The sequence below is a fragment of the Penicillium paradoxum genome (genome assembly GCF_028828445.1).
Source record: "Penicillium paradoxum strain IBT 22861 chromosome Unknown utg000006l_segment0_segment0, whole genome shotgun sequence".
Classification (NCBI taxonomy): domain Eukaryota; kingdom Fungi; phylum Ascomycota; class Eurotiomycetes; order Eurotiales; family Aspergillaceae; genus Penicillium; species Penicillium paradoxum.
The window spans coordinates 948,703-975,745 of NW_026643184.1; the positions used below are offsets into that span (position 1 = coordinate 948,703).

Consider the following 27,043-nt stretch of genomic DNA (forward strand, 5'->3'; position numbering starts at 1 on the left):
GCATACTGTCTCGTTGATCCTCGGTCGAACCCGCTTCCATCGATTTGACACATTATAAACGCAGTTAGTTTACAGCCAAGAAGTTCGACTATAAGGATTAGAAATGTTTGATAACCCAAATGGAATTCCTGCATACTTAGCTAATCCAAGCACCCGACCTCGGGATCGAGAGAACAGGACCCTGCCAAGTGCGGAAGACAATCCTCTGTGCTGTGTGTACAAACATGGAAATACCGAATACGACGACAAATGTCACTACCAAGAGAGTAGGTGTTTCAGAACGAACGCTACAATCCCATGGATGGCCACTACTGCTTAGGTTGGAAGATCAGTGTAGCTTTCGGGTGGCAGGTGATTCTCACTCAGCTTCTCACCCTATCTATAGCGCACTCACCCTTGTTACCCCCGCCGCGCGACTGTTCCTTTGGTTACTAGGAAAGAGTTGGGGTTTCGGACATTTTGTATATTCCTCTTCTTCATCTAGACTGATACATACGACCATAGGGTGTGGAAAATAGGGCTTCCCGTCCGCTCAGCCGTACTCAAGCCACACGCCGGTGAGTTAGTAGTTGGGTGGGTGACCACCAGCGAATCCTCACTGTTGTATGTTTTTTGTTTTTTGTTTTTGCTTTTGGTGTTGAGTGACAGCAGGGATAGAGGATGATAGTAAACAGAGGTTACAGGGCTGTTGGCACCTCCAGTGGCGGCAGTAGAGGTGACTTATTATTCAAATTTACTCGGAAGGAAATCAAATGAATCGATAAAAGCCACAAAGGCAGATAAATTGACCGAAGGCAATGGCAGTTTGCAAAAAAAAAATAAGCGAAACGCCTAGATTATCATAAACGCATTTCGAGGATGGAATTCATTAATTTATAGAATATATCTTCCTTCCTCTACAAAGCGTGTACATACGACCATAGGGTGTGGAAAACAGGGCTTCCCGTCCGCTCAGCCGTACTTAAGCCACACGCCGGTGAGTTAGTAGTTGGGTGGGTGACCACCAGCGAATCCTCACTGTTGTATGTTTTTGTCTTTTTGTTTGCTTTTCCCTACGTTGTATGCATTTCCACTTTCTCGGGTGTAAATAGCTTCCATTATGAACACCTTACTCAGGCCTGCACGATCCCCACAATCTCCCCCAAAGAGTCAATGACAAAATCTGGGCCCAGTACTTGGCAAGCCTTCCGATCTCCGTACCCGTACCGACACCAACACACCCTGCTACCGATGTTTCGGGCGAATTGCAAGTCCGCCACGGTATCACCCACCACCAGCACCTTCTCCGAGTCAATGGTCCCCATACCATATCTCTCGCGCAAGATGGGCATGAGGACGTCCACGAAGCTAGCAGGATCCGGCTTACGCTTCGCGCCGGGAGTCTTATCCCCGATGATGAGATCTTCGGGTACATAGCCATCCAGACCATTCCGTTCCAGAGCCGTTTTCACGGCTGCTACACCCTTGTTACTCACAATGGAGACGGGGATATTCCGGGCATTGAGCTCGCTCAAGAGATCCTTGGCGCCTGGGAATGCCTTGATAAGGAGCTGGCCATGGGTGGCATAGAGGGCGCGGTATTTTTCAACCCACTCGTTCTCAACGATCGGAGTAAATTCAGTAGGCGAGGGATGTAGAGCTCTGAAGGTATCTGCTAGGCCAGCACCTGTGGCGATGAGACGGCGAATTTCGGATTGGGGAGGGGCATTGGTGGGGAGGAGGGCATCGAAGGTAAGTTTGATTGCTTTGGATATAGATTCATGTGTATCGAAGAGTGTGCCGTCAAAATCGAAGATAGCGAGAGCGATCATCTTGAGGGGTAGTTTGTTGATTTCGAAGAGGAAAATATTTACATTGAAGTGGGAGTAAGAAAAGTGTCTTGTTAGACGTTTAGTAACCGGACCTCTGAGTCAGGGATGTTACAGTAGCGGCACTAGCGTAGAAATGGACATGCTTGGTCATGTGGTCAGCCTGATGTGCTGGAGTTGGTGACTAGCTAGGGACATTAGAGACCTTTTTTTAACCCTTTTTGCTTTTGTTTACCTCTCAGTGTTTACCAAATGTTAAATATCAGCCCTCGAGAGAACATTTCTTGATCGTACACTCCATACTCCATACTCTGCATGGGTGATGACCTTTCAAATGAGACTAGCTTCTTCGAAAAAGGGGCTTGAGCGTTGTCAAACCCTGAGGGTCAATTGAGCCCAAGAATTGGGGGAAGGGGCGGGTTTGAGAGCTGAATGCCTTCAGGCGTCACGATTTCTACAGGCTATGCGCAAGGGTCTACCCAAATCCACCGATCAACCCATATAGTGGCAAACAAGCCCAAAATGCGAAAACTGAGCAGGCTGTGGACTCTTTAAGTCAGCTCCTCATTCTTATTTAGTCTCATTTTGTTGGAGCACGGGCTTCGCGTTCCTACTTCCTATACCACGACTAGGTAGAACCGTAGAAGGTAACAGCCGAGTTGGATTTTGACTGAATTCTTTACGTATTTTTGCTCATTTTCTCACTCTTCTCGGACGAAGCAAACATTAAGAGACTGGAAAGTGATGCTCTATGGCTGGCGGTTCCAATATAGCGTCACAGCACTCGTCAATTTCGTCGGGACACCCATGGGTACCTAGGCAATCAGGCTTCCACCCCTTCTAGTAGCTAGTTCAGATAGTGAAAATATCAACCATCCTTCATGTCTCAAGAGTTTAATCCCGATTCCGTTGAGCGTTGGGAAAGTGTCACGTCCACGCTCCATAATTTGTGACGATTCAATCATATTACTTGAACCATCCGTGCCTTTTGAGACCCGAGTTCTCCTTTGTATGCCCAAGGCGTATCAATCGAGTCAAGACCTCCATAGGTAAGTATTTGATGGCAGGACTTTCAATTGCACATGCACGGTGATGAGCATTGGTTCCATGCAGATGATGTACAACTGAAATGGGAGCCTGGGCATTACGGTGACCGCGGCTATTATCCTCATGCTTACTGGTTCTATTGCGCCCTGATACTCCCACTTGCGCAATCATTTATCAACTGGTTGCACATTATATTTCTCTGCCTTTACTTGGCCTGTACATACGACCATAGGGCGTGGAAAACAGGACTTCCCGTCCGCTCAGCCGTACTTATGCCACATATTCTGCACAGTCAATACTCAATATGCCCTCAGCACTTAAGCGGCACTCTAGGGCAAGGACAGGTGATATGGGTGAGAAATCTTGAGACTGGGGTGAGAGAGGTGAGAACGGGGTGACAATTCTCACCCTTGGGGTGATAGGGTCAACTTACTGTAAACCTATGTCCGTCCTAAGAAAAATACATAAATCCAAGCCCCGAGGCCCTTCTCTTGCTCTGCCATAATTTTCTTTGAATTTGTTTACCACTTAAAATACGTTTACCGAGAAATATATTCCGAAAGCACTCCAGGAGCGTCTCGTCAGTAGAGCCCTGCCGGCGGTCTAGCCAATAGTCTGCCACAGCACAACAAATGGAAGGTTAATACTGGACCAAGCGACTGCTTGGCAGATTAGGTGATTATTGCTGTGTAGTTAATTAGCTTACTTAGTTACAGATCCAGCTCGCTTTGACATAATGAGAATAATTCTCTCCCACTATGTGTTATGGAAGTTCTGCCGGACCTTGTCCGGTGATAGTCACATGATATGACTGGCCGGATCCCGACCGTCTTGGCCCACGTATGACCCACATAAGAGCCTCACCCTCTACTTTAGGCTTCGATCCACCTTCCAATCGACTCTCTCCCACCCCCACCCCCACAGCACCTATCCAACACAGCTCAAATGACATCCTCGTTGCCCTGGTTCCGCGAGGGCACCGACCCTGGAACTATTATCACCCTTGATGAACCCCTCTCTTCCCGGTGGAAAATTATTTCGAAGCTGAATGAGTATGACGATCAGGTATTACCCCTCTCGTCCCATTACAGGATCCTCGAGAATCCGAACGAGCATAATTCATAGGCCACCGTGGAGCAAAATAAGGCATATGGATTCCGTTCTTTCGCCTCGGCTAAATTTCTATGTTGTGATCCTCAACGACATGCAACGAAAGCCTTTATGCGAGTCTACATTCAAGTTCCCCATCGAACAACTGAAATGGATGATGCGGACACCAGAGGCCAGCAAGCCACGTCATGGACCCCGCAAGAATTAGTTTCCCTGCTTGATCTAACTGAAAAGGGCTTAAATATCACACCAAAGCTCCTCGGATACAAGACCAGCACTCAGGATCGCTCAGGGCTAGTTCCGGGTGGGTTCATCATATGGCTTGTTTGGGAAATTGTTCCGGGGCTACGCCTTGGCGATCGTAACGGCGCTGGTCCATTTTGGGGTCTTCAAAGCTATGAAAGAGAGCAAGTCCGTGTATCCTTTCTTAACGCTCTTGTGTAAGTTCGATATTCCTTCTCTCTCTATTACTGAATCTAATTATTATTAATGTTTTAGCAAGCTGAAGGAGCATGGGTGGTACCCGAGCGTGGCTAGGGCAAGAAGTCTTGTTTGGCACCGAGAGACTCAAACACTGTATGCGAACCACGTTATCTTAGCTTACTTACTGATTCAATATAGCTACTTCGTCGGTCGCTTCAGCAAGACCATGGAGGGTGAACCCAGACGTTTGGCTGAGCCTGCCCAACGGATCGCGACTTTTGAGCTTGCTTTACCGGACGTTCCAGTCAGATGGAGAGACTGGGATAAGGATACTTCACGCTGGGAATGGTAGCTAAGGAGGAAGTAGAATGTTCCGTTTATCCTTAGCTTGATCCTTGCTTTTCTATACTAGGAAACATTACAATTGTATAATTCACAGACGTGGCGAACTAGATGGCCCCCTCTTAGGCGTTACGCGTCCAAACTTGGTTCCTTATGCCTATGCCTGTGTTGAAAGCTGAGTCTGCGAGGGCTAGCATTCTAATATGATAAAGACTCTGACAAAATGACACTGTTCTACCTGATGTGCTTCCTCTGTTGCGATGGTAAATTACTAGAGAATACTCTAGTCCCTACACTCGACCGACATCTGCCTTTCGTAGGGACATTGTTTGCTTGTTGCTTGTACGTGGTCAAGAATCCATATTTTAGGCGTGTCTTAACCATGTATCGCACAATTTAGCCGATAGGTATATACTAGTAAGAATCTCTTGCTATCAATAGCTTATAATACTGACCTAGTGCGTGCCTAACTTGAGATCTTGATTCTGAGCCCTAAAGGCAGCTCCTAGAACTGTTTCCGCTCGTCATTCAAGTCGACCTTGTATACCGCGCTCGTCAGACACGAAAATCTGCTCTTCATGGACTGAGCCGGTGAGAGAATTGTGGTCTTGTTACGAAAACTTGACTGGGAGGTTGTTGAAGAGGAAGGGTCCGGAGCTTGATTTTGTCGCCAATCGTAGCCCTAGTAGGTGGCTAGTGCTATGAGATGGTTTCCGGATAATTTCACCCTGACCTTGGGATTTGCATCATATAACGTCTTCTGTACCTCTACGATATAATCTTGACCAACATACTGACAATCACATACGACCATAGGGTGTGGAAAACAGGGCTTCCCGTCCGCTCAGCCGTACTTAAGCCACACGCCGGTGAGTTAGTAGTTGGGTGGGTGACCACCAGCGAATCCTCACTGTTGTATGTTTTTGTTTTTGCTTTTTTGTTCTATTCTTTGCTATGGGAGCGAGGCTGAGTAGTTTGAAAATAGGGGTTGTAGGTGCTAATAGCGGTATGTTTTAAAAGAACCTTGGAAGGCGTTGAAGATCGGTACTTGTAGAACCCCGTAATTTTTATAGCTAGGGCTTAGCTGAAATTTTAGTGCCGTGGCATAATTTACGGGTAAGCTCACCCTAGTTTGCACCCTGTAACCCCTTCTATACACTCATAGTACTCATAATATCATTTCAGCTAGTGTAACATCCAATACATACGACCATAGGGTGTGGAAAATAGGGCTTCCCGTCCGCTCAGCCGTACTCAAGCCACACGCCGGTGAGTTAGTAGTTGGGTGGGTGACCACCAGCGAATCCTCACTGTTGTATGTTTTTCTTTTTGTTTTTTCAAGCTTTCGCTTGACTGTCGTTCGTTTTTGCCACCATCAGGCGAGCAAAAGACGGGAATTGTTTTAGAATTTGTCGGCGAAACGTCGAAATATAACATGGAATTCGGGGTAGGTATACAAGTAAGAAGTGATGCAAGTTACGGAATAAGAAATCAAACAAAACTGCTCGCTGAAACATGCAGGACAACAAGGATAACCACCACTCCAAACAGCTAGCGGCTCCGCATATACACCTTCCAAACAGTAGCAGCACCGCCTATGACTATGCCTCCAATCAGCATTGGATGAATTCTTCGGCTCGAGACCTGTGGGGGGCTTTTTACATCTGTATCCATCGCGGGTAACGGGAGATATTCCAACCAAGGGCCACCTTTTGAGAAACTGGCATACAGGTTGGCCTTGAGTTTGTCACTAACCCAGGGAATAATGTGACGAGCCGCAAATTTGAGAATCCAGGTATCTTGAGCTTCATACCGCGTTATCTGGCCGGAAATGTCAACGACTGTCTTTGCTCGAGGCATTTGACCGGCAATGTACTGATCAAAAACGCCGGTCAACTGTTCAAGGGATGGCATAGGGGTTTCTTTCAATAAAGGCACGAGTCTGTTGGTGAAACGAGCGATGCCTTCATAGGCCAAGTTGCCACCTAATCCGGGGTTGATTGTGGCCTGTTGAAAGTAAGAAAGTTAGTGAGATCACTTAATTTTTGACGAGAGACTCGAACCTTGTGAACCGAATCGCCCATCAATACCACCCGGTTATGCCTCCACTGTTTAACCACCCCTTCCTCCAAAGCGACCATTGTTCCTTTGACTCGAGCATCCCAGAGGTCTTTCACGGTGTACCCAGGACCTACCAGAGAGCTTCCATACTTCTGAATGCAGGCCTCTGCGTCGTCATCCGTGAATCGTGGGCAATTGGGAGTCCTCGTGAGGTGGGAGTTCTTGACAAAAATGAACCAAAATACGAGCCCCGGCACACCAGCCGCCGCAATTGCAGAATAGTCATAGTAGTACACATTGTGTACCATTGCATCAGGGAGGAACTGGTTCGTGGCGCTTTTCTGAGACACAGCAAATATGCAGTTGTATTCGCTCGTGAAAGCTATCCATCGGAAAAGGTTAGTTATGCAGGCTTTCAGCAGACACATCAAAAAGGGGCTGTACATACCCTCGTTGATTTCCTTGGCGAGTGACTGATCCGTCATACTGATTTTGTCGGCCATCAACTTTCTCACTCTGCTGTGAATTCCATCCGCACCGATGAGTATGTGACCGTGGTGTTGCTTACCATCGTCAGTGGTGACGGTAATATCCTGGGCGGTCTCTTCATATCCAACAACCGCGGTATGCTCATGAAGTTTCGATTTGTCTTTCACATGGTTATATAGAGCTTCCAGAGCCTTGCACCGCTCCACAAAGATAATAGGTCGTTTGAGACTATATCAAGAAAGTTATGTCATTAGCGCTCGGTATCTTCATCGCCTACTGTCCTCATTTAATGCCGCCCACAAATCGACTTTTCGACGCAAATGATAACTTAAGTACGGAGAATATCAACCTACATTTCCTGAATTTCCACTAGCACATGCGACTCCTCAAAGCAGTGACCGTTTCCATCATAATGGTTTCGATGTTGCAGAGGTACAACCTGTTTCTCAATGTCTTCCCAGACTCCCAACTGCTCTAAGATCCGAATGGTCTGCGGATGGATTCCAATCGAAGCCCCGAGCTGTGTTGCGAATTCTCCCTTTTCAAAAAGCTCGTACTCAATTCCGGCACGTTCCAACGCTAGAGCTAGGCCGAGGCCCACGAGACTGCCACCGGCAATGATGACCTTGAATTGATCCGAAGCTGGATTGGACGAAGCCATGAGTCGGGATGATCCGAGCAAGGAATTAACCGGAATTTGCAAATAGTATCCTTTTCCCCCATCAGTGTCAAAGGAAAATTCATGATTTATACTTTGCCCAACCCCCTTTCTCTCTCTTGTTTTATTTCGCGTCAAAAAAAAAAGCGGAGAATAGACATTGTCATCCCACGCGGCGTGCACTAGGCCGTTGAAGTAGCGGCTTGTCCGTACAGGTTAGCGTGAGCCCTATTATTCAGATCATCACCCCGATCACCTCAAAGAGGAAACACACCGTTTATCATTTGCATCGCACGTGGAAACTGCATATCGAAATCATAATATAAATTAACCTCCCCCTGGTCTATGCCATTGTGATTAATTCCGAAAAGTCTGGACTGAAGGCTGAAACTGACCAGTTGCGCTAAGGATTAGGCAGCTCCACTGCCCCAAGATGATACGTGCGCACTGCGCACCGTTGCGCAGCCCCTTTTATTTAATTACCGCTTATTTCTCCATGCCGGTTCTCAATTAAGATCTAGCACAAGGGCCTGACCCACGAAAACAGCTTATTATGCAGCTACGGGGATAGTTCGATCCTCCAAATTCATGGTACCGTCTTGAGATGCAGGAAGATGGAGCCCCTGTTGCACATCGTGCGCGGCATACTACCTCTAATAACACTCAGGACTCTCTAAATCCTGCAGATCTTGTATAGTGTCGCGTATTTTGTATGGAACAAGGCCTGGGCGAGGTTCTATCTGGCGGTTGGACGGGTTCTAACTTCTTGGTGATATCCACCACACGACCGAGGATTGACTTCTATACTTAGCCTGTAGAGGAATAGGGTTCACCATTCGCCTCAATAGTCGGGAGATTATTCAGGATGGCCTGAATGTGGCAAATCCTGCTATGCCACCACTTGCAGTCAAGATCGACATCTACTAACTGTCGATACATCTCACTCCGTGTTGTATTTGCCGATCTGCGCATGCCGCCCGAGAAGAGCGAGCAAATGAGCAAAAGTACGTAAAGGAGTCTGGGGAGAACTGGTTATTTTTATGTATTGATCAGGTTCTCTTGTTTTTCTTCTCTCTTCTTTCCCCTTTTCGACTCCTCGAATACGCTTCGTCCACTTCTTAACCCAGGGATCCGCAGCTCGTGGATCTCACCTTGGAGTACGGAGTATGCGTAGAGGCCTCCGGCTTTTTTAATTACCACCATGACTACCACAGAGACCGATTTAGGTCTTTCATCCGATGGGCGGTATCTGCAATCGCTCATATATGGTCTGATTATCAGCACAGCCATTCTATCTTTGATCGTCTGCAGTTTGAGGGTGAGATTCTAACTAGATGACTTATCAAATATGAGAACCCCGATACTATTTTTGCACATGAGCTGATTCCATCTGTAGCTTTACACAAGAGCGTTCATCGTGAATGTGTTTGGGTTAGATGATATCGCTGTCTGCGTCGCCTTGGTTTGTTCTACTCCAGTCTTGGATTGCGAACACAAAGTACCATGAAGTCTAACAAAGTTGTGTAATAGATTATTACACAGGTTTTTAATGGAATAGCAATTGCGGTTGTCTATCATGGAGAAGGGCGACACTTCGCAAAGGTGTCTTCCGAAGATCGGGCAATCTGGCTCAAGGTATGATCTGAAATAGCTACCCCATTTGGGTTGCTGAACATATTGCTAAGATCTGGCTAACTGAAATAGCTATATTATGTGGCAATGTGCATGTATCTCTATGTTTCATTGTCCGTCAAAGTCAGCTTGCTGGTTTTCCTACGAAGAATTTTCGTGAAACGTATGTTCTTTCCCCCATTGAGCCAGACTCCCCTTATGTATCTCGATGAATGATGCTGACCTGAAACCACCCCACTATTAGCTTGGATGAATTGGCTCACTATATGCATGATGATTTTCCAAGTGCTATTCTCGATATCCGGCTCTTTGTTTTGGCTTTCCAATGCGATCCTCCAAGGTACCTAACTCTTGTCCCTGACAATGTTTATGAACATATATTAATCTAATGTAGGGCTGCTTATGACCTTACCATTACGAATGGGACATGTTATTCCCAGTTTAAGATATTTCAGATCACATTGTATCAAGCGGTTCTTATTTTCGTCTCAGATGTAATCATCTTGGTTGCGCCAATGGTGATTCTATGCGGATTGAATATGCCTACGAGGAAAATAATTGCCTTGATGGCGATCTTTGGATCAGGTATGCAAACTTGTGAAAGATTTAGGGTTCCAGAAAGCAAGATAATAACTTTTATCTTAGGTATAATTGCTTGTATCTCCCCCGTCGTCCGCTTTAGCACTTTGGGTTATCTGCGCGAGGGCACCGAAGACCTTACCTGTAAGAACCGCTACCTCGACCCCCCTGGTTTCTTGTCAGTGTGAAGTTCATACTGACCAACCTTTCACCACAGATGACTCAGCATCATCCCTCTACTGGATGGTGATTGAGTTCAACCTAGGCCTCGTCGCCGGCTCCCTCTCCTCTCTACGCCCATTGCCGTTCTTCCGTCGATTCGGATCAACTACAAACTCACGCTATAAAGTATCAGCCGGAGATACACCACATGAGCTTCGCAATGTATCTGGAAATGAGGCCAGGAGTGGCAAGAAAAAGAGTCTCAGCATGGGAATGGGCACGACAATAATGCAGGATAGCGCCAACGAGAGCCAAGAGCGGATTATCCATATGGCGAAGTCAGACTATGGCCGGCCTCATATCTAAGTTATGTATGATATTTATTCATTATTTCAATGATGAAATGACTGTTTCTGTGGGGGAAATATCTCATTTAATAGTAGCTGTCTTGCCGATATTCTTAGAATCCGATCGCCCTTGCTCCACCTGGACCTACTATATATTTTAGATTAAAAAGTCGGGCCATCGGCCGGTTAAACAAATTAAGTGGCTGGAGCTTAGCAATAGTACCACCCATTTAGGATAGATTGGGTCCTTCTCGTCCAAAGCTTATTGCTACATCAAGCAGGGATTGTGTCGCAATTAATCAAAGCCATACCATCATATCGTCTACTTGATTGTCAATCATTTGCATTAATCCATCGCCGCTCTTTCATTCATAGACAGACACAAATAATGCAAAGGTCAGATGATCAGTTCTCCGAAGAGACAAAGTCGTAGAGAATGCTACATATAATTGCAAATAGGTCACTCCAAAGACTTCCGCGCAACAACCACGACCCGCGGCATTGACAAAGCCACACCATAGTGTGACTCTACAGCAAGGTCTTCCAACAACAGCCGTATGTTCTTCCCATCATCGTCCAAGTTCTTCCTCTCCAAAGCTAGTGCAAACTCCTCCATAGTAGCCAAATGCTGCTCTCCATTCGCGGTAGCAAGCTCAAAAGGATCCCGAAAATGATCTAGCCGCGGACTTTCAAACCCATTCCGCTCCAACAGAGTAGGCAGACTTAATACCCAGTTATGGCGCCCATTCGAGTAGACAAATTGTAGTAGGCGATCAAACGCGGGCGTTGCCATTTTCGGGTCTGCCTTTGCCACATAGGTGTCTGGATAGTTCAGATCATCCCATTGAATGTATCCGCCCGGTTTCAGTAAACGGGTTACATTCTGGATGATGGGGACAGGGTCACTGTTCTGCACGACGAGAATGAGAAGACGGAGATGGACGATATCGTATTTGCCCAACAGGTGCTTTGGGACGGAGTCAAAGAGGTCCCAGTGATTGAGAGTCAACCGCTTAGGAAGCCACTGGATGGGAGGGGTGTTGGATAAGTCGATGTCATAGCCGTCAAGAGTGGCGGTTGGGAGTGATTGGGCTACATCGAGGAGCCATATTGCGGTTCCAGTACCGATGTCCGCGATGGCAGGGGTGGGGGGAATGGGGATAGAGGGATGGATATTGAATTGTAGAGATTCTTTCCATAGGTAGAATTGGAGGTTGAGACGACAGGCGGCAGCATACCCTCTGCCAAGCATGTAGCCTTTGCTGTCTGCAAGGTGGAAGCCGGATTCAATTGTTGGGGACATTATGGGAAGCAATTTCGATTAGGAAAATGGCCAAGAAAATAAATGGAGGGCGCTCGACCCCGAAGGCGTTTGTGCAGCCGGACTGGTCAATATCTGACAGCATATTGCAAGGTGACTTCCAAAGGTTGTTCACAAGATGGCGTCCTATGGCGTTCCTTTGGGGGTGGGGGTGGGCGGATGCACCGCACTGTATACAGGGGGTTGTGCAAATAAATGGACTTATAAACCCATGAGAAAACATTGATTTTTGTTACCTCGTCATTCAATCCTCAACCGACTCACACATCATGGACGCTATTCTGGTGGCTCTGGCCGTGGGCAATGGCACTGGATCTGAATTGATCGCCATATTCAAAAAGGTCATTGTCGCATTAGCAACACCATACAACGTGGAAGTCCAATTCTTCACATCTCCCCGAATATACCATTCCTACTCATCGCTCCTGGCAATGAACAACACCGAAGCGGTGACTAGTGAGACCCTCACGGATGCAGATCACTATGAAGCCTTCTGTCGTGAAGTAGTCACTTTGGGAGCGTGCGCGATATTTCGAACCTCGATGAGTGCCCAAGCGCTTTATATCGTTCGCGATCGGCTACAAGCTGTGAAGTTGGAGCACTTTCAACTGAGCTCGTCTACATCTATCCTGCTAGTGCGCGATCAGGCCCAAGGGTTCTACTCCGGTTTAAACACGATTGACTCATCCCAGGAGACAGTTTCACGGCGCTCATATTTTAGCAAGAGTATCTTCGAGGAGATCCTCACCTTCTCAATTGCACGTGCCCGCGAACTCTGGATCTCTGAACCCCCCTCACGACTGTCACACTAGTATATAAGTTCCACCTCTTCGACGGGCTGTTCCACCTGTGGGCGCAGGAATGGAAGGGATCTTACGGTGTGGATATCCACTTCGTACAGGGCGACACGATGAACCGCAATCTCCTGGCATTCGGTATCCAGGGCCACCAGCTGCTGATATGCGGAAATGAATACGCCGATATCATGCAGACGATGCTACTAGATCGGTTTGGCTTTGGCCCACAGGAGTCTGCGTGCGCTGAGAACGTGTATCTCTCAGCCGGAGTGAGGCAGGGCCTAAGCGAGTACCAGACAGCACATGGGTCTGCCGACGACCTGACTGGAAAGGGCGTGGTCAATCCGACCGCGACCATTCGCGCGGCCGCAACTCTACTAGAGCGCCATGGAGGCTGTCAAGGCGTCCAACGCCAGATAGATGCTACCCTAGACGAGATGCGTGCGAAGAACATCCAGACACTGGATCAAGGTGGCATCACTAAGACTGAAGCCTTTGTTGATGCTCTGCTGGGCATGGTCGCCCCTTATCTCCCCCTAAGTGTTGGCGCAAGCGATTCTTCAGGGAGCAGGGATCTAGCATCAGCACCACGCGGGAACAAGTCGGGTCTGGTGATAATGGATTTGCAAAACGACTTCATGACGCAGTATAGGACGCCCAGGGTGATGGTACGTCTCAGAAAATACATGCCGCAGCTAGTGGACTGGGCGCGTCGCGAGGGAATGCAAATTGCCTGGGTGCGATTTCTTGGCGATGAAAAATACCAATCAGAAATATGGCGGCGGCGCAACCAGCTCCAGGGGAGGCGGAATTGGTGCAAAGAAGGTAGCTGGGGGGCGGAGATTGCCAGCTGCGTGCAGATTCAGCCACACGACCGGGTCTTTGACAAAAAGGCACACTACGATCCATTCCTAGCGGCGGGATTTACGAGCTATGCGATGGGGTTTCAGCATTTCGTGATGGCGGGCCTATTTACGGATATTTGTGTCGACGCGGCGGTCCGAGGGGCCTTTCAGCGGGGATTATGGACCACCGTGGTCCGTGAGTGCACGGCGGGTTTGCATTTGCTGGAGGAGCAGAGTTTTGCTTATATGCAAGCCGTGTATGGCTCTGAGGTGGTAGGGATCGGTCAATTACTTTCTACTAAGCCGGTGGCTAGTCTATAGAAGGACTCGGTGAGGTGCACCCTACGGGCCAAAGGACCTCAAGTCGCATTTTATTGAAACGAGAGACAGGACTCCCATGATTAGGCAAAAGACAATGCATGGTGTATGATTTCCTGTGCTTACTTCCCACTCTGATATCTATATATCGCAGATATTCCAAGTACTACGCATGCCACGTCGATCAAGAAGATATTCTCTACGTAGGTAGTCGATATGTGAGTTTTACAACTACCACTTATGGTATATTGAATTGTTCAACAGACCAACAGACCGACGTAGAATTTCCATTGTCTTGCCCTTCATTATTATTACCTTTTACTAGGGCGATGCGCTAATAAAAGCCAAGGGTCAACGGTGTAAATGAATCTACAGCAACCTGTACTCCGTATAGAGGTCAATAAATGGATGCGCAATGCAGCATTGGAAGATCCATGCCCGGAATGACCAGACCTGCCCTGCATATATTCCGTATCGCATAGTCAAGAACGGCGCCTTTTCTCTCCGTTTATTTCCAGGAATAATGTCTGCGATAGACAGCTCGGTTTGGTTCCAGGCGGAGATCGGCCCTCGTCTGAACCCAAGCATCCGGTTTATATTCCACCAATGGAGCCGCCTGGCCGACGAGGAATTGACGTCGCATCTACATCGAATCGTATGTTTGACCCCAACAGGACTGTTCCATATGATACCCACATTATACTAAGGAAAGGAAATCATTATAGCGCAATCAAGCATGGCCACTGGGTAAATTCCCGTGCATCGGTCTCTGGATGTTTCTTCTACCGGGAATTTCAGCCTTTCCTCAATTTCCCAGCATTCTTGAAACCGCAAGACGGCCCGAGGCCACTATCCTGGATCTAGGATGTGGACTTGGCCAGGGTCTACGCCTACTCGCCGCTCACGGCGTTCCCACGGAGCGCATGTGGGCGCTGGATATCGAGGCCCATCTGTGGGCGCTGGGTTATCAGCTCTTTCGCGATGAGGGCCGCATGCAGGCCACGTTCATCCACGGCGACTTCCAACAATCAATCATGGAGAATGGCCCGCTCGCGGCATTGAGGGGACAGGTAGATCTGGTGTTGACGTCGCAGTTCTTACACTTGTTTGACTGGGATGGCCAGCTAGCGGCGAGTAAGAAGATCGTGAGTCTCTCTAAACCAGCGACCATAATAGCGGGCTTTCAACAGGGGCGCAAACGCGCTCGGGCCTATGTTCGGCCCTGGGGCATGATGTTCTATCACAACCAGGATTCATTTCTGCAAATGTGGGAGATGGTTCAGGAGCAGACGGAGACACGGTGGGTGATCGACATTAGCGTGGTCAAATTGCAGGAGTGGGGTATGCAGGATGAGGATTTAGAATGGATGCCCGAGGATCGCATGGGGATCAATTTTATAATTACGCGAAAGTAGTTATTTTTTGAAAGTCGCTGATCCCTGATCGACGCAAATGAGCAATATAAGAAGGTTCAAGAAGGTTACATGATGATTAGGATTCCAAGGTTGTCATTGGGGCTCCGTGATATATACGAAAGGCCCCTGGTAATTCCAATCTCTCTTCGCGAAGCCGAAATCTGGGCTGCCTTTCAGAGGAACTGGTCAATGATCTCCCGAGTCAATCCCACGGTCTCGTCGATCCGATTAAGGAACGGCGCGCAGTGACTGGATGTCAGTTCCTTCAAAATCCACTCTTTCTGCGTCGCGGCCACCATGCCGAATTGGGCCTCTTTTGGCACCGCACGATCCTCAGTAGTGACGATGAACGCCAAGCGCCCTTGAAACGCCTCGTCCGCCCAGGCGGGATGGGGCTGGGGCGACGTGAAGGCTAATGTTGAATGCGGGTTGACCTCTTGATTCAGGGACCGGGCTAATGCCGGCTCGACATCGGCAGCAAAATAATTAATAGGATCATCTATCACACTGAGATTCACCGAGGGCTGCAATAAATCAGCAAGGCAATCAACGTTTTTATAGTGGGAGCTAAGAACTTCTTCTTACCTGATCGAGCAAGACCCATGGGGGAAGGCTTCCGCCCTGAAGACCGGCACAGCTAAGGCCTTCCGGCACGACAAAGGCTGCCAGGAACAAAAGTCCGATGATGCCACCAGCTTTTCCCTCTTGTGCGCGCTGCGATTTGGCTAGCCCGGTGGCCGCTGCCGCACCAGGCATGGCTCCATATGAGTACATCAAGAGGAGAACATCCTTGCCCTCATCTTCCACGAAAGTTTTGAGAACTCCAGTTATAGCATTGGTGTCGGCCTGACAATCGATGGCGGATGGGCCCTCGGGGTTGAGAGAGGGGTAGCGCACGAAGTGGACTTCATAGCCAGCGACCGTAAGGGCTTGGAGAAATGGCTGGTAAAGCGTCGGAGAGATCCAAGCACCAGGAACAAATAGAATGGTGGTCATTGTGTTCGTGATCTCTTGGTTCCGTCGCATATGTTGGATGTGTTGGGAAAGGAGGCAAACGGTTGGTACCGCCCTGATATACTAACACTAGGCTGACCATCTCACGGACGTCTCATTTCCACTAGCAGGGGCTCCTAAAACGTGGATTTATTTCCCCGGTCCATCGCCCGAGGCCAGGTTGCGCCAATATCATGAGGACTCTAATTGGACCCTCGCTGAGCGGGAAGCAAGCATGGCATTTGGGGGCGGAAATCAAACATACCCGCCAGCACAATTGCCTATTCTAATGCGGATAAATGCGCATGTAGTATATATCAGCAATGTGCTACCCTTCAATCGTCAGTCTGCTTTTTAGTCTGCCGCTGCCATCATGGATCTCACCCCTCCACCCGGGATAGACCTCAATGAGTCCTATCAGTCCCAGCTGAGAGCAAAATACTCGGCCACTTATGCTCTCGCGGTGGTTGCAGTGACACTACGCATACTATGTCGACTGAGAGTCTCCAAAGTCAGATTATGGTGGGATGACTATATAATATGCGTCGCTTTGGTAGGGATTTGCCCTTCTTTGGACTGCACCCGAGGACCTAGGTATCTCTGTAGCTAAGGTTGCAGGGACTCTTTGCTTTACTCAGCAGAGAAAAAACGGGATGACTGACTCTATATTCTGACTAGGTGTTTGCCACAGGCAACTATATCGACATGATGATCTGGATTCAACGAGGTGTCGGCATCCATATTTATACCTTAGGACTTACCGGCGTCTCGCATTTCTATATCAATCTCTTTGCCTGTGAGATACTCTACACACTGTCCGTCTGTTTCACCAAATACTCCATCCTGCTATTCTTCTGGCGTATCTTCAATAGCACCAATATTCGCATTCCGATTTATGTCCTAGCATCCTTGACCACAGGGTGGGGACTCGGTGTTGTATGAATCCCAAACCCATTCTATTTCCTATTTTTCTTTGATATCATGACCCATCCCATTAATATACATATCGCAGATCCTAACAACCGTCTTCCAATGTATACCTATCCAAGGACTGTGGGATTACTCCATCGAGTCTCACTGCGGCGTGAAGATCAACGACTTTTTCATCGGCAATGCAGTCCCAAATATTATCACCGACTGGGCTTTGCTGATTCTACCTCTACCGTACGTGTGGAAGATCCAGCAAAGCACTTCCCAAAAGATCGCATTATGTGGAGCCTTCGCAATGGGAGGGTTGTACGTACTATCATTCCTGCCATTGAGCGTTAGTTTCAATATGATAATCAGCGCAGCATTTGCATTATCTCAATCATTCGGTTAGTGATCATGTTGGACGCATACAAGATACCGTCCGTCGATGTAACGTGGGTTTTTATTGGCCCCTCCACTTGGACGGCCGTGGAGACGAATATTGGCATTGTATCGGGTAAGATCCCTTTCTTCCAAAGTTAGATATCTGTGCTATCAATCTTACAAATGATGCTAATGAGATATCAAGCTTGTCTCCCGTCTCTTGGACCCATGATAAGATCTATCAGTCGGAAAGCAGACCATAAGGAGACCAATGGTGATGATGCCCATAAGCTATCCAGCTCGTATGGACGCTTGTTCGGGCCGGGGAGGATCGGCTACCGACCCGACCGTGACATTCACTTGTCTGGCATCGATGTGACGACGAGGGTCCATGTGGAGAGTTATGCACTTCATAATGACAACAGGTCTTGATTGCCATGGAAATGGCAAACTAGGAAATTGATTCGGTTCCTAGATTTGGTATTCCTGAAGGAAAAGCCATCTCGCTGAGGTTTAGACCGGGCTTCTCCAGCAGATGATAAGGCTTTTGACTTCAGTCCTTCCTAACCTGGTAGATATGACTTAGGGAAGGAAGCATGAGTGTCTATGTAGTACTAGAAGCTCTGATCCTGTCATTATGATTCTAGGAAGTCCTCCGATGCTATCCAGTTCGCTTATTTGATCACTGAGTAATTAAACAATGGCTTTCGAAGGTTGGCTCCTCTTTATATTCACTCATGGAAATGTTCTGTAATATCTCGTCTAATGAGAGAGAGTGAAACGAAACTACCTGATGAAAGAGAGGTATTTGTCGCATGGCGAGCGACAGAAGCCATATGACTTCAAACAGTTTGACCTGACATTCCGTGCGGCCATTGTAACACGTGTAATATATATGATCAAGAAACTGCGCCCCTTATAACAAAATGGGACCATGAGGTTGACTGTCTCAGAACTCTCCAGTGAGACTGTACAGATCGCAGAAATACGCGGATGGAAGCGGCATTCCTGCGCGTAATGCTACTAAAAATAGTCGGTTAGATATCCTGGCAATAGGAGGACTCGGTGATACGCGGCAACCCTCGAGTGTTGGAGCAGCTGATGAAGGGGAGAGAGAAGAATAAGAGGTGTGATAGCAGAGAGAGTCCGGTGGGTTGACTTCACATTTGTCTTGTTTGCACGGCGATTTGTGGCCTTACCTTTCAGGTGCACGGTCCTCGAGGCTACAGCATGAGAGCTTCATGTACAGCGCGAGGACAACTCGCGAGGATGCACCACGAATAGTTGAGTCAAACCGGGCTTTGAAATATTACGTCACAAAGCATGTATGTAAAGCTAGCTACATCGGATCGATGAATTCACCATCATAGTCCTTTATATAAACAAATTTCTCTTTCTTCCCGTGCCGCGGATCTAGGGTTTTTAAGTCTTCACTAAGTAATTTGCAAGCTATTCGACTCTGTCAGTAAATCAAAAGGCGTCATTTGAAGGAATTGCCAAGCCAGTCTCACTTGCCGACGTCTTTGCCCCTATAACGCGCTAAAGCAACCTATCCATATCCCCTGGATTATATAGACCAGTTAATATATTGCATGGGGAGCACTGCCCCATAAAAGCCATGAGATCTTGATGAAATCTCCTGGATCCGAGTTCATATCACGTGATGATATTACGCCAAACGATGATCGGCTTCAGCGGCCAGCCCGACCCCACGCTCCTCTAGACGATTATCCTGTGGTGATTTCTTTAATTTTTATCCCCCGGCAAACTCGAATTAAATATATCTGTCGTCATGGGTATCCTGGGCCACCACAAGCTCGACCCTGTCGCCGAACCTATCGCCATATTCGAACAATTTGTCTCACAGGAGCCGCAGACAGTAGTCCTGAGGGAAAAGGTGCTCTCTGTCTCTGGAGATAGCTTTGAAATCAAGTTGGCCAATGGTGAGCCTTTGTTGAAAGTGCACGGAGCCTGGGTCTCGTTTTCCGGTCGCAAGAAGGTCGAGGATGCCAATGGCAAGCACTTGTTTGATATTGTCAAGGAGCTTTTACATATCCGCTCTACCTACGCCATTGAAGACACCCATCATAAAAAGATTTGTGAGGTGAAGAGTAATCTCACATGTATGTACCCTTTGTTCTGGTTCAAGATCACCCAGCGAGATTGGCGCCGTATGTTATATAGATTACTAACTGTACTAGTGCTCGGCTCCAAAGCCACCGCCAGTTTCACTGATCGCAACGGCAAAGCAGTGAGTCTCAAGATGAACGGAGGCTGGTTCGATCGTACTGCCGATATTGTCGACGAGAAAAGCGGCCAAACAGTGGCTCGCATTGACCGGAAACTGCTTAGCGGCCGTGACCTTGTATTTGGCCAGCAGACCTACGCCGTTGTTGTGGCCCCTGGTGTGGATGCAGCACTGATTGCCGCTTTGTGTATTTGTTTTGATGAGAAGAACAACGAGGAACGTGGCGAATAGGTTCGCATCCGGAAGAGAGCAGTAAACCCGGTCGCGTCATTTTAAAGCGGCGCTCGCCTATATCTCACTTCGGCGACACGCACCGAGCTATCTAGCATGCAATATTATACTCTCGTGCTTTCACATATCTACTGGGGTTCAGTTTCTCCAAAAGTGCATAGAACATATTGCTACTCCTTATTAGTGTTAGTACATACGACCATAGGGTGTGGAAAACAGGGCTTCCCGTCCGCTCAGCCGTACTTAAGCCACACGCCGGTGAGTTAGTAGTTGGGTGGGTGACCACCAGCGAATCCTCACTGTTGTATGTTTTTTTTTTGTTTTGTTTTGCCAATGGTCAATCATTTTGAAGTCCCACGGGAATATGATACCGGCGTGGTTGGTTAGCTCTGTTGGTACAGTCACTCTCGACAGTATGGCTTCAAGGTTGAGATACGGCAAAGAGAGGGGACAATCAGGGTAAAGTAGGTAGCGCTAGGAACTACCTGAGTTAGTCCCTAGTGTAAGAAAGCAAAGAGAAACACATCAAATCAAAGCCCGAATATGAAACAAGAAACAAGAGTATGAACAACTAATCCCCAAATACCCAAGGAAAATTCATCTTATCGAACTATGGTCTTGAGGTGAGAATGCGCTTAATCGCGATCTCGCGGATTTCTTTCTGCAGATAATAGGGCGTCATGCTTGCCCTCGACGCAGTATCTTATCCCGACAGCGGAGTAAAGGTCAGCCTAGACATATCTGCGAGTATGATTCTTATTCCTCTCCATATCTTCCAGCACAAGCATTTTTGCCACTCAGAAATGGAGATCCGCGACGTTCTAGCCTCACAGAGTAATTCCGAGTCGGGCGGTGAACGGGAACAGGGGTCGGCGACGCTGTCGCCAAACGCGAAAGACGGTCCCGGAGGAGTCAATCATCTCTCAATCATCGGAGCTGGAAGGGTTGGAAGAACTTGTCCATTACAGTCATGAGAAGTCAATAGGAATGGCGATAGCGCAAGAGATCCGACCATTTCAAGTCCCCGGTCGCCCGAGAAATTTGAACCAGAACATAAACGCGATTGCATTGCAACTGGAAATCACTCTTCATATCACACAACAAAATGCCACGGTTCGTTACTCCTCCAGACAGCCCGAAGAAGATGCTTCGGTCGCTGGATCATGAAAATGCCCTTGAGCGTCCCATTGACCTCGAGAATCGGCGTCTCATCGGCTCCACCCGATTTGAGCCTCGAGGCGATATCAAAAACATTTTGATCACTGGAGGAGCTGGTTTCATGTGAGATATTACTTCTTTCCGTTTCCAAATTAATAACTAACACGCTCCGAACAGCGGAGGCTGGGTCACTCGGCACTTAGCGTTGCAATACCCTGAATACAACGTGATCTGCCTCGATAAGCTCGATGTTGTCGCATCGCTCTCAAATATTGACTGCCTAGAGTCACTCCCAAACTTTCAGTTTGTGCATGGGGATTTGACCGATCAGGCTGCTATCTCGCGGGTGCTCTCCGATCACAATATTGATTGTGTGATGCACTTTGCTGCCTACTCGCACGTAGAGAACTCATTCGGGGATCCCCAGAGCTTCACCCTCAACAACGTTATCGCTACCCAGCGACTCCTTGAGGCTATTCGTCACCATCAAGGACCAATCCAGGTCCGTCGTTTCATTCACGTCAGCACTGATGAGGTGTATGGCGATGTTGTGGACGGTGCCTGCGACGAATCCAAGCAATTCATGCCCACTAACCCGTACTCAGCTTCCAAGGCTGCCGCCGAGATGTACGTCTGGGCTTACGCCAAGTCATTTGACATTCCGGTTATGGTTGTTCGGAGTAACAATGTGTTTGGGCCTGCTCAGTATCCCGAGAGTAAGTTCCCTACCCGTGAGATGCATTTACGGATTCATAACATTAGTATAAATCATATACTTATTTCATCTGCACCAGAAATCATTCCCCGTTTTTGCACTCTGTTGATGCAGCAGCAGCCGCTCACAATCCAAGGCACTGGCTTGAACGTCCGGCGCTACCTCTACGGAGCCGATGCGGCCGATGGCTTCGACACCGTGTTGCACAAGGGCGTGATCGGCGAAGCATACAACATCCAGTCTTCACATGGCGTCACGAACCTCGAGGTTGCTGTGCGCACACTCGAATTATTCGGCTACAGCCCCCGCGACTTCCACCGTTGCCTGTCTTGGATTCCCGACCGTCCATTCAACGACCATGACTACTGGGTTGACGGCTCTAAGCTGGCAGCCTTGGGATGGCGCCAACGTGTCCCATTCTCTGAAGGTTTGAGGGCCTCGGTTGAGTGGTACCGCAAGAACTTGTATGCTTGGTGGCCCCAAGTGTCGCAAACGGTCAATGCCATGTCGACTGTGACTAATCATACGGCTTTGAATGCCACAGCGAAAGGCATCGATACAGTCAAGGAACCTTGCGATGATGAATGTATGGAAGAGTCCTCTGGGAGGACTACGCCAGTGATGATATCTATGTGATGCCCTTTTTTTGGAAATATTCGAACGACGCGACGCACCGGAATCATTGAAGATTGGAGGAATGAAAGCAATATATCCCATGGTAATAGAGCACACTGGTATACACAAGGAAATCTTTGAGACTCACAAGAAGTGATGGTGTACATGTTTTGTCTATTTTTCGCTTTACTTTATATTTGAATACACAGTTTGATACACTTGTTAACATTGCTTGAATCTTGAACCAAAATCGTATTTTGCTCGGGGCGAAAGAAAAAGGATTGGAGACATCTAGGCGTGATGGAATATTGGGCTCATCAAGGATGCTAGAATGCAATGTCGACCATTGATTGTGTAACCGGGCCAACTAGATGGTTCCAAGCTACCTAGATAATTCAGCAGGCCTAAAAAGCGTTGAGTACGAATTCTACTAGGCCTAAAGGCGGATAGGACACCTCGATAGCACCTAAGGTCCATGAATGATGTCGGGGGTTGAGCTCGCCATAGTCGAGAATGATTGGACCACTCCTGCCTATACTGGGGTCTAGAAGCCGTGGGAGTGCAGTCAGGGCCATCGGCTGTTTTTTCCTTTCGGAGAGTTTATCCCTCAGGAACAGCTTGGATACTCCTGGCATTAACAGGGAAGGGAATCAGAATGGTGACAGCCGAGGTCAGAAAAGGTATCCTTGCTGAGCCTATGCTTATCACAACCACAGAGCCGCAGATTTCCTGGTGATTCACATTTTCTGAGAGAAAATTTTCAACTCGATCATCTGAAAATCAACAATTCACCTTGGCAAGGCTAATTGATACCATTAGAGTAATAGCGCGACTCTGCCTTTGTGGACCTGACTCCAGAAGCTGGGCCGAATGTATTCTTGTGATAAAACTCAGTGAGGCATCGAAGTTATGTTTGTATTAGTGTACACCGGTATAAAGTAGCAAGCATCAACAGGGATTCTCTCCTTTCTGCGACGAAAGGCACTTCTCAGCGTGTAGTCTTACGGTATTCGTGACATTTGCCACTATCATTACTGTCAGAGTCTACTGAGAGAGACGTCGAGATGCATCATGAAGATGGTTGATTGAAGTAGAAGACTAGCTGAGCTATGGAAGGAGGGAGAGATCTGACATCTGACAAATACCTATGTATCAACCCCTTTCAGGGAGTCAGGGACCAATGCTCCGCTTTGGGGACACTTCGGAGTTGCCACCCATGGGCAGTCTCGAGGTTATCTTGACATCTGGTCAATGAGATGCTGCTCATATCAGTGCTTGAACGAATTCTAGCAACTGCCATCGCGTGGAATCCAACATGCAATCCTTTTTGCAGCACCGTCAAATTAGACAAGAAGTGGAAGAAGCCTTGGCATACGGCCAGGGCAAATCTTTCAGCTCGCGCTCTAGCACCTCGTCCCCTTCGCTCGAGGCTATCACAAATGGCAACAAAGATCTCGAAGCAGGATTAGAGAAGCCAGCGCTAGCTGCCGATGGACCTTTTGTTCCCGGTGTTACGGTTTCACATCTCGACGGACCCAATGGCGACATTGTCTTCGTGGTCGGCTGGAGAGACAATGACCCAAGCAACTCCCTGAATTGGTCACTGCTGAAAAAATGGATAGTCATGATGATGTGCTATGTGATTGCTATTGCAATGACTGTCCCCTCATCTGTCGAGGGTGCAACGTAAGAAGCCTTCATATTGCTTCTAATGCCGTATGGATTGTATTTTGAGAACGAGCGATCTCGGAACAAAGCAGACTCGAGGGGCATCTTGTCCTTTCAGACCCAGCCTCGATGAGATCCAGAATGTCTTCACCAAACGAGATCGGACATAGCACAACCTCTCAAATATGCCCGTCTTATTTCCCCTCTCCCGCTGAAACCTGATGCGGACGAAAAACTTGTATTCAAAGATCTCCACGAAGCATTACACAAGACCTTCGTGCAAGAACTCTGGATCAGCGGCAAAGCCTTTCGATAATCAGCCAACACACCAGTATGGCGCTCTAGACCGATTGAGATACGCTATAACAAATTCTCGCTCGATGATCCACGGCCGTACCAACCGCGATATCTCAAGCTCAACACTGACTAGACATACGCCGACTTCAAAAGAGCCGCATTTTCTAGCGGCGTGTTCCCCGAAGAGCTTCTCTTTCTGGATGTACCCAATTTGGGCGACGTTGACGGAAAAGCCGCCAATATACCCTTGGCTCAGGCACATTACCTTCTGGGTGGGGTGTTGCTGGTTCTGACAGCTTCGCACTCTACCATGGCTGCCAGAGCCATAGTTGGACTGATGAAACTGCGGGCCGGGGACTCTCGTGAGCTATATACTCGAGATGCTGGACAGTGGGATGGCGTTGGATGAGCCATGCAATGATGCAGTGTGCTGGGACGAGAACGACAAAGTACCAATGACTGTGGTCTTAGCAATTTGCTACATGTCTCGTACTCAACCGATAGCAGTATGGAATTGGGGAGCTAGCCGAGTGCATCATCATCGGATAGTGAAAGCAATAGCGCTACAGCTTTACCGTCAGTTAAGTTCTCGGCCAGCTGTGAGCGAGGGAAGGTCAGAACGATTGCGAAGCACCTGGTGTAGGCAGCAGTGGCAGGAATTGCGTACTTGGCGATAGAGGATGATCAACTCACACTTATGCTTCAGTGAAAAGGCTGACGTGAGATACTGAGGGGTGTCTAGAATGATATCAAGAAGTAATGATTGGGTTTATATATTTTCTTGCAACGAATTCCCTGTACAAGACTGTTGGAAAATATGGAGTACTACCACTCTCGCTTCTTAGATCCATCTCATATTTGCGTGTGTGATGAGAAGCAAGATGAGTTGTAATTTATCAGAATATCAGAACTTGAAAATAGAAGTACTCTCTCTGCCTTTTGTCTTGCTTGCAATGCCGGTTTGCGGCCTTATATTTCAGGTGGATGGTCCTCGAAGCTGCAGGGGTATTCATGGACGACTCATATACATCGCGAGGACTGCTCTACAGGATGGACTTGTATATCGTGGATGTACCACCGCTGGTTGTTGTAAAAGCTGGCTTTGAGAAACTATCCTGATTAACAGCACGTATGTAAGAGCGAGCTGCATCGGGCGAATGGATTCATCATCATGATGTACAATTATTAGGAGCTCAAAACCTTTGCAAAAGCAGGATTCCATTCTTCGTATTGGTTATCAGCAGAACGAAACTAACCCAAAGCAATCTCACTATAGCGCATGCTAGATCCTCTTCCCCAAATTATCCCCATACCATCTGCTCAATTTCCGTGTCTTGGGAGAGAGCGTCCCCATTGTCCATCTCTTCATTTCCCTCTCGGTACCGCCATCTCTTGCCCATAACATCCTTGAAGGCCGCAACATCCAAGTCCCCATGCATGATGCTGCCGGAGAAAGCCTTGATCGGCTGCAAATTACCCAGGGGCTTCAGCTTGACATCCAGGTCCGGGGCGACAAACAAGACTGCACTCAGCCGACGTACACCCGGGGCACGGCGAACACGATGTCTAGCGGCGACGACCCGACCACCACTCAAAATGACGGCACACCAACCAGTCAAAATAACAGTGGCATCCCCGGGAACTGGAGCCCATGTGCCGGGGACTTCTTCGAGTTCCAAGCCGGGCGTTCCATCTTGGAAGATGATCGAAAAGGTTCCGTAATCCGTGTGGGCTCCGCATCCATTTGAGGACTCGGGAGCAGCCGTATTCGGGTTGTAGTCGCACAGACGATAGTTCATATTGTATGAGGCGTGTGCTGTAGACAGATCGGTACCGGCGAGGATGCTCAGAGAAGACAGTATAGTGGGAACATACTGAGTACTGATGCTGTTGAAGAACTCAAGTACCTCACTCAGCCCGTGAGGATTCAAAGTCTCACGCAGGGCTTCCGGGATGCGAGACTCTCTCATGGGTGAGAGATCGATGGTAAACTTCTGATCAGACTCGGTTTTGCGTAGAGCAGCATTCTTGATGACCCCGCGGTGTGGATAGGTTGCGTTAAGCTTCGCGACGTCATCGGGATGATTGTTGAGATGATCAAAAAGAGCCTTTATAGCTGAAAATGGTGCTTTAGTGTCGATATTGACAGACACAGTGGTGGAGCTGGAGCTCAACAAGGATACCACTGCGGGCTCGGCCGGGATAGAAGTAGGCAAAGCTATCGCAGTCGCCTGATCTAGGCTTTTGATAATACTGGTAGTCATGGTGTTCAGAAGGATGATTAAGGACCTGAGCGTCGATAGATGAAGAAGTAAAGATTGAAAACGAGGGTGCAGGTGGTTAAATAGAAGGGATCCAGCCAACCTTAGCTCCAGTACCTCCATGAATAAGCAAACAAATGAGAAGCAAACGTCATTGAACAAGCCCATTTCCACTTCCAGTAGCAGATTGATATCATCAACATTTTACTC

The 27,043-nt window shown here is 48.0% G+C and overlaps 12 protein-coding genes across 12 annotated transcripts, besides 5 other annotated features; 7 read left to right on the forward strand and 5 right to left on the reverse strand.

Moving 5' to 3' along the window:
* Positions 1–315: 315 nt before the first annotated feature.
* Positions 316–375: a sequence feature (Protein overlapping with rRNA (N7457_006825, KAJ5779105.1) was converted to a misc_feature.).
* Positions 376–394: 19 nt separating this feature from the next.
* Positions 395–485: a sequence feature (Protein overlapping with rRNA (N7457_006825, KAJ5779105.1) was converted to a misc_feature.).
* Positions 486–496: 11 nt separating this feature from the next.
* Positions 497–598: a sequence feature (Protein overlapping with rRNA (N7457_006825, KAJ5779105.1) was converted to a misc_feature.).
* Positions 599–915: 317 nt separating this feature from the next.
* Positions 916–1,017: a sequence feature (Protein overlapping with rRNA (N7457_006825, KAJ5779105.1) was converted to a misc_feature.).
* A 39-nt stretch (positions 1,018–1,056) lies between these two features.
* Positions 1,057–1,067: a sequence feature (Protein overlapping with rRNA (N7457_006825, KAJ5779105.1) was converted to a misc_feature.).
* A 45-nt stretch (positions 1,068–1,112) lies between these two features.
* Positions 1,113–1,811, reverse strand: N7457_006826 (HAD family hydrolase; the record flags this gene model as incomplete). Its single annotated transcript, XM_057177869.1, has 1 exon — positions 1,113–1,811. The coding sequence occupies one exon, from the start codon at positions 1,809–1,811 to the stop codon at positions 1,113–1,115; it is 699 nt and encodes a 232-aa protein (XP_057029613.1).
* Positions 1,812–3,800: 1,989 nt separating this feature from the next.
* On the forward strand, positions 3,801–4,740 carry N7457_006827 (uncharacterized protein; the record flags this gene model as incomplete). The annotated part of the gene is made up of 4 exons (XM_057177870.1): positions 3,801–3,920; positions 3,981–4,405; positions 4,464–4,541; positions 4,587–4,740. 4 exons carry the CDS (start codon positions 3,801–3,803, stop codon positions 4,738–4,740), a joined length of 777 nt encoding a protein of 258 aa, XP_057029614.1.
* A 1,541-nt stretch (positions 4,741–6,281) lies between these two features.
* N7457_006828 (FAD-dependent oxidoreductase) lies at positions 6,282–7,941 on the reverse strand (the record flags this gene model as incomplete). The annotated part of the gene is made up of 3 exons (XM_057177871.1): positions 6,282–6,737; positions 6,794–7,508; positions 7,634–7,941. 3 exons carry the CDS (start codon positions 7,939–7,941, stop codon positions 6,282–6,284), a joined length of 1,479 nt encoding a protein of 492 aa, XP_057029615.1.
* Positions 7,942–9,139: 1,198 nt separating this feature from the next.
* N7457_006829 (uncharacterized protein) lies at positions 9,140–10,677 on the forward strand (the record flags this gene model as incomplete). The annotated part of the gene is made up of 8 exons (XM_057177872.1): positions 9,140–9,256; positions 9,335–9,400; positions 9,469–9,573; positions 9,643–9,683; positions 9,857–9,910; positions 9,965–10,155; positions 10,216–10,293; positions 10,367–10,677. 8 exons carry the CDS (start codon positions 9,140–9,142, stop codon positions 10,675–10,677), a joined length of 963 nt encoding a protein of 320 aa, XP_057029616.1.
* Positions 10,678–11,118: 441 nt separating this feature from the next.
* On the reverse strand, positions 11,119–11,961 carry N7457_006830 (uncharacterized protein; the record flags this gene model as incomplete). The annotated part of the gene is made up of 1 exon (XM_057177873.1): positions 11,119–11,961. One exon carries the CDS (start codon positions 11,959–11,961, stop codon positions 11,119–11,121), a length of 843 nt encoding a protein of 280 aa, XP_057029617.1.
* Positions 11,962–12,248: 287 nt separating this feature from the next.
* On the forward strand, positions 12,249–13,942 carry N7457_006831 (uncharacterized protein; the record flags this gene model as incomplete). The annotated part of the gene is made up of 2 exons (XM_057177874.1): positions 12,249–12,741; positions 12,792–13,942. The coding sequence occupies 2 exons, from the start codon at positions 12,249–12,251 to the stop codon at positions 13,940–13,942; spliced, it is 1,644 nt and encodes a 547-aa protein (XP_057029618.1).
* A 603-nt stretch (positions 13,943–14,545) lies between these two features.
* On the forward strand, positions 14,546–15,354 carry N7457_006832 (class I SAM-dependent methyltransferase; the record flags this gene model as incomplete). Its single annotated transcript, XM_057177875.1, has 2 exons — positions 14,546–14,594; positions 14,738–15,354. The coding sequence occupies 2 exons, from the start codon at positions 14,546–14,548 to the stop codon at positions 15,352–15,354; spliced, it is 666 nt and encodes a 221-aa protein (XP_057029619.1).
* A 173-nt stretch (positions 15,355–15,527) lies between these two features.
* Positions 15,528–16,350, reverse strand: N7457_006833 (alpha/beta hydrolase; the record flags this gene model as incomplete). Its single annotated transcript, XM_057177876.1, has 2 exons — positions 15,528–15,878; positions 15,940–16,350. The coding sequence occupies 2 exons, from the start codon at positions 16,348–16,350 to the stop codon at positions 15,528–15,530; spliced, it is 762 nt and encodes a 253-aa protein (XP_057029620.1).
* Positions 16,351–19,432: 3,082 nt separating this feature from the next.
* Positions 19,433–20,119, forward strand: N7457_006834 (LURP-one-related/scramblase family protein; the record flags this gene model as incomplete). The annotated part of the gene is made up of 2 exons (XM_057177877.1): positions 19,433–19,763; positions 19,842–20,119. 2 exons carry the CDS (start codon positions 19,433–19,435, stop codon positions 20,117–20,119), a joined length of 609 nt encoding a protein of 202 aa, XP_057029621.1.
* Positions 20,120–21,224: 1,105 nt separating this feature from the next.
* N7457_006835 (dTDP-glucose 4,6-dehydratase) lies at positions 21,225–22,628 on the forward strand (the record flags this gene model as incomplete). The annotated part of the gene is made up of 3 exons (XM_057177878.1): positions 21,225–21,400; positions 21,455–21,993; positions 22,072–22,628. 3 exons carry the CDS (start codon positions 21,225–21,227, stop codon positions 22,626–22,628), a joined length of 1,272 nt encoding a protein of 423 aa, XP_057029622.1.
* A 1,294-nt stretch (positions 22,629–23,922) lies between these two features.
* N7457_006836 (uncharacterized protein) lies at positions 23,923–24,297 on the forward strand (the record flags this gene model as incomplete). The annotated part of the gene is made up of 1 exon (XM_057177879.1): positions 23,923–24,297. One exon carries the CDS (start codon positions 23,923–23,925, stop codon positions 24,295–24,297), a length of 375 nt encoding a protein of 124 aa, XP_057029623.1.
* A 1,576-nt stretch (positions 24,298–25,873) lies between these two features.
* On the reverse strand, positions 25,874–26,836 carry N7457_006837 (uncharacterized protein; the record flags this gene model as incomplete). Its single annotated transcript, XM_057177880.1, has 1 exon — positions 25,874–26,836. The coding sequence occupies one exon, from the start codon at positions 26,834–26,836 to the stop codon at positions 25,874–25,876; it is 963 nt and encodes a 320-aa protein (XP_057029624.1).
* Between the last annotated feature and the right edge of the window lie 207 nt (positions 26,837–27,043).